General features: G+C 31.1%; 1 protein-coding gene across 6 annotated transcripts; it reads left to right on the forward strand.

Moving 5' to 3' along the window:
* Window positions 1-2770: 2770 nt before the first annotated feature.
* LOC112771455 (polyprenal reductase 1) lies at window positions 2771-9668 on the forward strand. Of its 6 annotated transcripts, none has more exons than XM_025816211.3 (9): window positions 2771-3575; window positions 3858-3924; window positions 7149-7182; window positions 7315-7507; window positions 7681-8018; window positions 8752-8986; window positions 9078-9173; window positions 9275-9346; window positions 9453-9668. In XM_025816211.3, exons 4-9 carry the CDS (start codon window positions 7340-7342, stop codon window positions 9555-9557), a joined length of 1014 nt encoding a protein of 337 aa, XP_025671996.1. In that variant the 5' UTR covers window positions 2771-3575; window positions 3858-3924; window positions 7149-7182; window positions 7315-7339; the 3' UTR covers window positions 9558-9668. The 6 variants fall into 6 exon arrangements, with proteins under 6 accessions (XP_025671996.1, XP_025671995.1, XP_025671998.1 ...); XM_025816210.3 differs by having other exon boundaries at window positions 3304-3575; window positions 7149-7205; XM_025816213.3 differs by having other exon boundaries at window positions 3367-3575; window positions 3858-3928; window positions 7149-7205.
* Window positions 9669-11792: the final 2124 nt, after the last annotated feature.

Here is an 11792-nt window from a genome sequence, read left to right on the forward strand (position 1 = left end):
AATCCAAAAAATAAAAAATAAAAAATAGTTGGTAGTGGAATTGAAATCCCAAATTATCGGAGTCATATCAATTTAAGTCTAATTGCTTCACATATAATTCTTTCTGTTTTATCTATAAAAATTGATACTAAAATTATTCTATATTCAAGTTATATATAGATTTTTTAGAATATTGTCATATCAACGTATTAGTATAAAATATATTTTTTCTATCAACCTCAATATTAATTCTTGTAACGGTTTTCATAATAATTAGCAAAATAATCCTTGCAATTAAAATCTCATTTTAATAAGGTTAAATGTCCTCTTCATTATTCAGTTCATATTTTATAACGGTTTTTACAATAATTAACAATATTTTCCTATATAAAGCATCACATGTGTTAGATCTTAAATTATAGATTAAAGTAACTTCAATTTTTTTTAGAGACACATGAAATAAGTTGGTTATTCATTTGTTTTTACAACTGCATTTAAAAAAAATTATGAGAGATGGATGTGCTAAATTGTTTCAAAAAATAAAAACAAATAAAAGATTTATACTATAGTTAAAAGACATCAAACTACTCTTATATAGTTTTTTTTTTTTGTGACAACTACTCTTATATAGTTTGAGTTATAGAAAAAGAAGTACTATTTTTTTTTTACCGAAGATATAGAGACTCAAATCCGCAACCTCTTAATTGAGTATGGGGAGACTATGGCATTTGAGCTATTGCTTCTTGGAAGAAAAAGAAATACTATTGCTAACTTTTAATTTTAGACTATTACAATCAATTTTATATCTAATAATCCAATTTTTTTTTGCATGCACTTTAATAGTATTATAAAACACACAAATAACTATAATAATATTAGATAAAATTATAACTTGTGTTCCATCTTTACAATGTTTACTTTTGAATCGATTCAAACTAAGATAGTTATTAAATATAATTTTAATTTATTTAAAATTTATGTTTTAATTCTATTCAATAAAATTATATATTATATTTTTAATAATTTTATTTTATATTTAATTAAATCTATTCAATCATGGTTTGATTCTGGTTGGACCTCTAAACTATTAAACTAGTTACTTGATTGATTCATTGATCGGTTTGGTTTTTTTAACCTTGGTTTATACATAAATTTTATTTAATTATATTGTGTATGGTCATCTTGGGTTACCCTCAATCTTTCTCCACTTATTTTTTTTTAACAAAGAAAAGCTCAACACACAAAAGTAGAGCACCAAAATAGGTCATGACACAAAGAAAAAGAAAACAGGACATACTAATGTGATTAATTCATTGTCATCTTCGACATTGCCATCAACAACCACATGGATCGGCACCAGACCACTCTTTGAAGCTCAACACTGACCTCCTTTTGATGTCCTCAATAAAAAGCATTCTTGGCTGTAAATACTATGCAGCAACAATATCTAAAAGTAAGTGCATCCACAAAGAAATGAATAGCTATTCACATGTTCCAAAAGCAAAATTAATAGAAATAGCAAAAAAAAAAAAAAAAACAAAGAGATTTAAACTCGTCTTTGATTGATGCAACGGATGGTTCACAACTCTGCTTTATCATCATCATCATTTACCTCTAAAATTTAAGTGACATATTTTTAAATTTAAAAAGAGTAAAATAAGTAGTCACCAAAAAAAAGAGTAAAATAAGTAAAATAAAAAAATAAAAATAAAATAAACATAAATCTAGAAATTGAAACCATAAACAAAACAGTAATAACAAATAAGAAATAGAACATCATGAACAGAAAAATAAACCCAGAAATTGAAATAAGAATCATGAAAATAAATACCAAAATTGAATAGAAACATAAACCCAGAAATTGAAATCATGAATAGAAATCAAACATCAATACTAAATAAAAGATATAACATCATGAACAGAAACATAAACCCAGAAATTGAAATTAAAATCATAAAAACAAATACCAAAATTTTTAATCCTTATAAACATAACCCAAAAAATTTCAAAGAATCAAATAAATAAAACAAAACAACTAATTGAATGAAATGAATGAAATAAATTCATACAAAAAAAACTTAACAAAAAAAAGTAGAACAAAAAAAATTGAATCAACGAAAAAGATACATACAGAACATAAAAGGATAAAAAAAATGAGCTAAATGAGGCAAATTCATACCTGAGACTGAGGCTCCATTGGAACACTGGAAGTGGAGCGATGAAGGGGGAGACAGAGTACCAAGGGGCATACGATGATATTGACTCTCTGAGACTCACGCCACCACTCTAAGGCTGAATACGAACGACGCGAAGAGAGAAGAAAGATACTGAGAATGAATGAGATAATGAGGTGCTAGGCTGAGAAGAGAGAGAGGATGAAAACGACGCCGGGAGAGAGTCTGAGACCGGTAGCGAATGCTTGATGCACGGCAACGACAGACAGAGAGCAGATAAGCATGGATTAGGTTTGGTAATTCAGAGCCAATGAGGTTACAGGTTAAAAAAATTAGGGTTATCTTTCGTCAATTTAAAAAATATTTGAGATAAATGTAAAAAAAATAATTATTATTATTAAACCTCTATATGAACCATATTCATAAATTATTCATTTTGCATATCTAAAAAATTCAAAAGAGTTGAGCTTATTAAAGATAAACCCAAATCTTTCTATCTCTCCTTCTTCCTCATACGGCACGGCAAGCGGCACGCACCCAAATTGCTAGTTTGGTAGTTCTCACCACACACTTCTTGTATCTTCTTTTACCTGTACCTAACGCTTTCATTTTATGTAATCTTCCAAATGTTTCAGACCATTATCTACTTAGTACTCACAAAAATAACTATGTTTTTCTGTTGAAGATTCCATCATTGTCATCTTATAATAATGGAGTTGGAGTTGGAGTCGCATATGGTCCTTGCTCAATTAGTGAAACTATCATAGATCGCTGGAACACTTTCTATTCTCATCACTTCAATTTTAATTTTCAAATTCAACTTTTTCTATACAATTTTATTGGGTTTTGCTAGAAAAGAAAAAAGCATGCACTCATCTTCTCAAGAAAATATATTACTTTTATTCTTTTATATACTCTTTTTAATTTTATTATTTTTAAGATAAAATATATCTTTTGTTCTTATCGCTTTGTCAAAATAATTATAGAAGTTTATTCAGAGATGGACGAACTCACCCTTTAAAAAAAAATCGCATTCCAAAAATTAAAGTTGAAATAATGAATTTGGAAAAATAATAATTTTTTTATATTTTATTTCAGAAAAAAAAAAAAAAAAACCAGATCATCTAACTCCAAAACCCTAATTTCACTTAGCTCTGTCGTCCCTCTCATCACCCGTGACACTCTCATCTTCACGCAGACAGTGGCGCACTCCGTCCCGTCTGTCAAACTCTCTTGTCTCTTCATTCATAGTCGCTGGCGTTCTGCCGTAGTTCATGTGTCGCCGCCCTCCTTTGTCTCGTCGTCGCCGGCTCAGTCAAGAAGAAACAGGATCGACCAGCAAACGCTGCCCCTTGATCGGACGTCGTCGTATTTTTTGCTTCGTCGCCTCCTTCTTGCCGGTTCTGTCGCCGAGCCGCTGTGGTGAGTCCCTGGCTGCCTTCCCCTGTTTTTCCCTTGGCCCTTTCTTCCGTAGTTCCCATTCCACACTTCACAGCTTCTTGCATTCTTTTTTCCTAATTGATTAATTTTTCATTTTGCTGTAAATCATCACTGAAATTTAATCAATTTTCTGATCAAATTGACAGTATTGTTGAAGGGTTGATACCATAATTTTAACTAAATTTTTTAGGTTTATGACTTAAGAATAAATAATTCCTATTTAGAGAATCTTAGCCTATAATTGTAATGTTGACGTTGATTTAGGTGTGGCTGTGCTGAAGATCCGAACTCCGAAGCTGCTCCGTCCCTGACAACTTCTACTTCTGCTTCTGTAGGTGATTTTTGTTTTATTTTGTTCAGTTATTCTTTAATCTCTATTATTTTATGTTTAGTATTTTCAGTTTTAATGTAGTTTTAGATAAACTGATGCTAATTGGTTTAGATAAATTGATGCTAATTGGTTTAGATAAATTGATGATTAGTTATACTGTTTAGATAATAGGTCATGAAGATGAATAACTCTCATGGTAGTTTTAATTGAAGGGATTGTTCTGATATTGTTCTACAAATCTGTTCAAGAGAAAATTATTCAGGTGTGTTTCTTACTTTGGGATCTTACTTTGGGAGATGCTGTGTGCATTGTTTTGAGCTTATAAATAGTGATAAGTAGGAAGATGATTGGGTCAAGGTTGCTTGTGAATTCATCAGTGCTGATGATCATGTTAAAGATTGGCAATATCTAGATTTTGTTAGATAATGAAAAGAGGAAAAGTTTGTGATGTTCATTTATCTATCAAGTAAATAAGTTGTGTGTAAATCTATGTGGATATCATAAGAGAAGAAACATTGTTTGGAAGTGTCCAATATAAACTTGCGGATCATAATTCTGCGGAAGAGAATCCTATTAAAGAGTGCTTGTCTTGTTGTATCAAAGGCTCTTTACTTGTTTATATCACCATGCCTTTTATATTTAATGATTTTATATGTTTATTTAAGTGATACCGGGTCAACTAGTGACCCACCCGTTGAGCCAGTGACCCAATATTTTCATTAATTCGATTACTAGTTCGGTTCTGATAATTATGCAATGAATTAATAAGTAAAATTTACTTTTATTTATTTATTAAATATTGGTAATAATAATAGAACAACGACCACAAATTTTACAAATTTTTATCCGACTAGATAGAATCAACTACATAAATAAATATACAGCAAGTACCTGAGTGAGTGGAGAAGGAGACGAGTAACTGGTGTAGTCAAGGGTGGGATTCCCAGCAAGAAAAATGTGGGATTCCCACACCACATCAAAGAAGAGAGACCTAAACCCTAGCAGCCACTCAAACACATGCCCCACTTTCTTCATCCCTGAGCTACTCTCTGTCAACCAGAGGGTGTCGTCGCCGTCGGCCTAGCCTCCACCTTCTCCTATTGGCGTCGCTCGCGTGTTCAGAATCCACGGGGTCCTTTGTTTTCTCTCGTTTCTCACATCGCTCCTGTGGTCCGTTTTCTCACCGGCGCTCTTTATTTCTCCGTCGCGGTCTTGTTCTCAGCGTAGCAGTGGTTCGTTCTCTCCTTGGAATCTCTCTCTTCAAGCGCTCTCCCTCTCTCTCAGAGCTCAGTCTCTCTCACCGCGAGCGTCTCTGCTTGCACCCAGCCGTCTTCTCCTCACCGTCACCTTCTCTCTCTCTCTCTCTCTCTCTCTCTCTCTCTCTCTCTCTCTCTCTCTCTCTCTCTCCCCGTTGTTATCCCTCCACTGCATCTTAGTTAATAATAACTTCGTTCTGACATCTGAGTTAATGTTAATTTTCTGATTTAATGTTGATTGATGATTTTGTTCTGAGTTATTGTTAATTTTCTGAGTTAAATATTGTTGATTGTTGTTAAATTTTCTGAGATAACAAGGGTTTAAATCCTACCTTGAAATTGTTCTTAGGGTTGACTTAGGATTATACGCATCATGATTCTTGGAAAGTGATGCTTCAACAAGTCTTAGTTTATTTATCTTCAGTTTTATTTCATTTTTTTGAAATTCAACATTGGATTTAAGTTTATGTTAAGTTATAGGAACAGAATTTTCAAACACAATGAAGATTAAGATGACTTTTCAATGTTTGTATTCCAAACACAAAAGGATTAAACGCATCATGATTCATGGACTAGTTTAGTGTGTTTAGGGTTTTCAGAGTTAGTGTGTTTGTCATTATTTTAATTTTTTTTTTTTTTTTACCAAAGATATGAGACTCGAACCCGCAACCTCTTAATTGAGTATGGGGAGACTATGTCATTTGAGCTATTACTCATTGGCAGTGTGTTTGTCATTATGTTTGAACTTTTTGTGAACTTTTAATTATAAATTTTAGATAAATTATTAGATGAAATTGTGAAGTATGGAATTTTATTAGTGTAGAAATAATTGAATTTAAATATTTAAAATTATATATTACATTTTTAATAATTTTATTTATATTTAATTAAATTGGTTCAATTACGGTTTGATCCTAGTTGGACCACTAAACTATTAAATCAGTTACTTAATCGATTCATTGACCGGTTTGGTTTTTCCAACCTTGGTTTATACATAAATTTTATTTAATTATATTGTGTATGGTCATCTTGGGTTATCCTCAATCTTTCTTCACTTATCTATCTCCATTTGAACTACTTTCTTTCCATATGATCTACCGATTTTCTTTCTACATATTCAAACTATTTGAGATGAGAGTGTACCATATTATTTTTTATAATAGACGAGATTTATATAATACGTATAATAATCATAATAAATAAAAAATTAGTAAAAATGATAAATATTTAGTTATATATATGTATATATGAAAAAAGATATTATATGAAAACAAGGTTGGAATTACGAAACGATGTCAATTTTTGTTTTTGGGTATTGTAACTATATTTTCTTTTAAGTGGCATAAATTGAACTTATTTTTTGGGCCTTGGAGTGCGATAAGCCCAAAGACCAAAAATATATAAACAAAGATAAAAGACACAGCCTATACTTAATAACCAATCAAGAACACATGTGAGTCTAGTTACGAATACAACAGCCTGCTGGCTTCTTACCCTACAATATGTATCCAAGACTTGTTTTATATACATAGAGGGTTATCAAAATTTATTGTTTTTAGCCAACAATAATTCACACCTATATTTGCAGGTATTTGCACACAAGAAACATAATTTGTCGTAATATTTACCAGAATTTGCACACATGAATGAATACAATTTGTATCCTTATTTTGCAGAATTGGCACATGATTTTGGGCCAGTACTTGACAGCAATAATTTGCACCCATTTTTACAAGTGTTTGCACATAAGAAACATATAATTTGCATCTATATTTATCAGAGTTTGCACACATGAATGAATACAATTTGAATTCATATTTTTTAGAATTTGCACACATAAATAATAATTTAGTATTTATGATTGTCAACATTATAAAAATTTGATGGCCATGTAGAGTTTTTCTGTCTCTCTCTCTTTCTTTCTCTCTCTCGATATAATATATAAGGTCCTTTCTCCTTTTTCCTCAGATGGTACGTTGCACGCGCCCAAGTTGCTAGTTCGGTAGTTCCCATCGCACACTCCTTGTATCTTCCTTAATCTGTGTCTAATGCTGTTATTTTGTGTAATCCTCCAAACATTTCAGACCCTCACCTACTTAGTACTCACAAAAATAACTATGTTTCTCGGTTGAAGATTCTATCATTGTCATCTTATAATAATGGAGTTGGAGATGCATATGGTCCTTCCTCAATTGCTGAGACTAGCATGGATTGCTGGTACACTTCCCATTCTCATTGCTTCAATCCCAATTCCCAAACTCAACTTTCTCCATACAATCTTGTTGGGTTTTGCTAGAAGAGGAAAAATCATGCACTCGACTTCCCAGGTAAATATATCACTTTCACTCCCCTATATACCCTTTTCATTTTTATTACTTTTATCATTGCCATTGTATAAATTTCTTGCCTTTTACTAAAATAGATGTGAATATATGATCCATCGAATAATGGGGTACTTGAAAGTTTGAAAGTGTGCAATATATTTTATTTGACTTTGCAGAAATTCACACTCCCTCAGAGATTCTTCTTGCATTTCTATATTGTTGCATCAATATGGACAACGTTCTTGCTTGTTACAACTTGGTGTTATGCATACACAATGGTGCCACCGGTTAGGAAATCATCTGCATACTCTACCATTACAAGCTACTTGATAGGAGGCTCAGCTCTGAGAACTGGTTCAACTACAATGCTTCAAAGGCATGCTGTTTGGCAAGCTGTTTTTCTTCTTTTGTTAATGGAAGCTCAAGTGTTGAGACGCCTATTTGAAACCATATATGTTTTTAAATATAGCCCCTCTGCCCGCATGCACGTCCTTGGTTATCTCACTGGAATGTTGTAAGTTTATTTCATAATCTTTTTAATTTACCTCCCTTGGAACTCCCTTTCTCTTTTTTATTAGAATAATTTTGACTATTACATATTCCTAATGTGGTAATGTGTGTGTGAAGGGCCTATTTACTTGTTATTAATCTAAAATCATAGTGAATTACTCTGTTCTTATTGAATTACTTTGATTTAATTTCTTTTCTACAGGCTACAAAACATTTATTTATGACATATTGTCATATTTTAATACATAAGATTTAATTGTTGTTCAGCTACTATGCGATTGCTACATTGTAGTGTATAAATTGCCGTAAACTTTTTGTAGGATGGGTATGGCAATGTTCTAGCTGACAAAAAGCTTTGTAGTTTACTAGTTTATGAATGCGACAACATGGAATTTAGATTTATGCTCCATGGAGATACATTTTTTTGGAAGGTTTGGACTGGAAACCTTGTGTACCGAACTAAAAGAAAACTAAAACAGAAGAGAAACTCTAAGAAAAGTATGGGAAAAGCAAGCAGAACCCTGCAGTTGTAACTACTCCTAGGTATATTTGAAGTGCTGCACGTTGATTTGAAATTTTAATCTAGTTTCAAGGATGAAGTGCCTTATGATCTGTTTCTTAGATGAATAATGAATTCTGCTTTTTCTTTTACTATGCTTGTTATTTATCACTCACTGGTTGGATACAAGCAAACACTAAAATGGGAATGATTGGTTTGTTTGTTTTTACAAAGCTAGCTTCTACCTAGCAGCACCACTGTCACTATGTGCTGATTGCGCCTTAGATGTGTTTTACTTCCTAGTAAATCTAGTCACCAAGTTCATCGTCATAGGCAAGGATCATATGCCACCAGTGGAGGTAGAACTTTGGCAAGTTGTAAATCCTCTCTTCAGACTTGGATGGAGACATTGGATCGGCGCAACTGTTTTTTTTTTGGGTTGGATTCATCAACAAAGATGCCATAAGATTCTTGTATGTACATCCACTTGAAACTTGACATTGAAATCTTAACATTCTTTTAAATTTCTGTCATGTGTTTGTCTGAATTTTATAATTTTGCTAGGGTTCGCTTCGAAATTCAAGACAAGCAGAGGAATATGCAATTCCTCACGGTGATTGGTTTGAAATTGTTTCCTGTCCACATTATCTCTCTGAAATGGTAACACTCCCCCTCCCCCCTCCTTTTCTCCCATATTGTTTTCTTTATGTTATTATGTAACCCATGATGTTAAATATGCCTAATGTTTCACAATAATGAAGGTTATATACGGCAGTTTTGTAGTTGCTACTGGATGGTCCAATCTAACCATATGGTTACTTCTTGTTTTTGTGGTAATATATAAATTTTATATTAGCAAGATTTTCTAATTCTTGAAGGTGGAAAAAATGTTTAGTTGATTTTTTTTTCCCTTTGCCATGTTTCTTTCACTTGGTTCAGCTGGCAAATTTGTCGTTTGCAGCAGTGGAAACACACAGGTGGTATCATCAGAAATTTGAAGATTATCCAAGTAGTCGGTTTGCTGTTATACCATATATTCTCTGAGATTATGAGATAAATAGACAATACTTTTCATGTTAGATTGATGTAAAGAACTTTGTTAATTCTCATAGATGTGTTTTTTTTAAGGTATGAATGACTTGAAAGATTAGGGTTCATGGGGAGTATCATCAATCTCCTTCAATGTAGATGAATAGTGAGATTGTTTTTGTTTTATTTTTTAAATAATTTAAAATTTAAAAATATAAAATTAAAGTTAGTTGAATTTTAAAATTTGATTAATTTAAAAGGATAATTTTTGTCTAACATAAAAAAAATTAAGTCTTTTTCAAAATTAAATAACAAAAGATTGTTTATTTTTATTAAATTATAAAGATGTTTTAATAAACATAGTGATATAATATATATCTTTTATATGTTTTTATTAAACCTCCGTCACCATTCATGTTATTCTGAAGATGAGATTCTTATATCTGCTCTCTCCATTGTTAAAATCTCAAGTACTTAGCATAGAACGAAAATATTTTTATATTTGATTCGGATGAGTTTTGTGAAAAATAGATTAAGTGAAAAATGGTTAAGATGAGAGATTTGGAGTAGGTAAACTTGTGAGAAAAACACTTCTATTAATGACAAATAAGCAATACAAGAACTAATGATGAGAAATAGAGATAGAGAACAAGTGCTGAGACCTTCACTAATGTTATAAGAGGATGAATGAGTTTTGTTTAAAGTGGACATGGGTTGATTAATTGCTGTCGGGTGTTCTGGTGGAACACCCGAATGCCAATTTTGCTTGTGAAGTTGATGAATAAAATGAAGAACAATGAGAGAAATTTGAGAGAAAAAGATGGATTTTTTGAGCTTCTAAGTTTCAAAAAAAAAAGTCCTTTTAAGAGGTGATTTGGGGTCTTTTTATAGTGTAAAACTATTTTGACGAAGGAGTCTATTATCCAATAGTTATAGTGTGATGTTTGACCTATTCCTTTTATCCCAAGACTTGTTACTAAATAAGGTAGTTGTCAGAAAATATTTCTAGGTGTTCCCATCATTTCAAATCTTTTTAACTAGAAATGAAAGAAGTTAATTTTCACAAGTTAAACTAAAGTTCTACTCTGATGGATGTCCATTCAAAGAGGTGTATGGGTAAAAAGAGTGTTCATAACATGTGACATTAGTGAAGGGATATCTAGTTTGGTTTTCTTTTAACTAGATAACACTCTTTACACTCTAAATCCAACCAATCCACTTCCACTAATTTAGTTCCCACTAAAAAAAATTCAACTCCTCAAGGTATTCTTTTGGATTCCATCCTTTTACCCAACATTTTTAGGAGGAACTTGACTTTTTTTTACCATATTTTTTTTATCATTTTAAAAATTATTTATGTACAAAAAATTTATATTTTTAGTATACAATCAATATTTTAAATAATCAATGGATCATAATAATCAAATCTGGCTCGATATGTCTGGTTTGACCGTAAACCTGATCACCAATCTGAGACAAGCCACTCTCTGAACGGCTCGTAGACCCGTTGAAACCCGTCTTGACCTGGCCAGTTTTCAAAACCTACACCGGTCATATTTAAAAAAAAAAAAAGAGAAAATATAAGGAGCCAGTGGAATATTTGTACAATGTGTACAATGGAGGTTTAGAGATGTTCGATTCAGTATTAGAGATATAACTATTAGTGTTATCTTTTCCCATCAACTGAAGCTTTTGGGATGAGTGGTATCATGACATGGTATCAGAGCTCTAAATCCGAAAGGTCAAAAGTTTTAATCATTAACAAATTCGGATTATACACTTCGAATCTTCAACCCTCAGTTAATTTTTATAACTCAATTGCCTCTATTAATTCTTCTGATATTTTTAATATCCATATTCGATAATAAATTTTATTATAAATAATTTATTTTAAAACTTTTAAGATAATAAAAAATTTACTAAAAATTATATCTATTTTTAAATTTTTAAGAATTAATTTAAATATTTAAAAATTTAAAATATTTATTACTCCGAACACTCCTTTTTGTTTTTCTATGAGAAATAACCTAAATCAATTTTTAAAAGATTTTTAATTAAATTTTTTTAATTTTTAATAAATTTCAATCACAAAATTACTCTGTAAATTATTATTTTATTAGGCAAATTAATTTTTACATCAGATTATTCATCTATACAAAGGAATTTATATAAAAATTATTATGATTTTTTAAATATTGACAAAAATTAATTTGTCTAAATTTTTATCAAATTTAACGTAAAAATTATATA

This window comes from Arachis hypogaea, chromosome 18, assembly GCF_003086295.3.
Source record: "Arachis hypogaea cultivar Tifrunner chromosome 18, arahy.Tifrunner.gnm2.J5K5, whole genome shotgun sequence".
NCBI classification, from domain to species: Eukaryota; Viridiplantae; Streptophyta; class Magnoliopsida; order Fabales; family Fabaceae; genus Arachis; species Arachis hypogaea.

Excerpts from the sequence above, each read along its gene's own strand:
- LOC112771455 (XM_025816211.3), top strand. The coding sequence starts at position 7,340 with ATGGAGTTGGAGATGCATATGGTCCTTCCTCAATTGCTGAGACTAGCA. Across the intron at positions 9,174-9,274 it reads CACATTATCTCTCTGAAATG|GTTATATACGGCAGTTTTGT; the intron begins GTAACACTCCCC and ends ACAATAATGAAG. Across the intron at positions 9,347-9,452 it reads GGTTACTTCTTGTTTTTGTG|CTGGCAAATTTGTCGTTTGC; the intron begins GTAATATATAAA and ends CACTTGGTTCAG.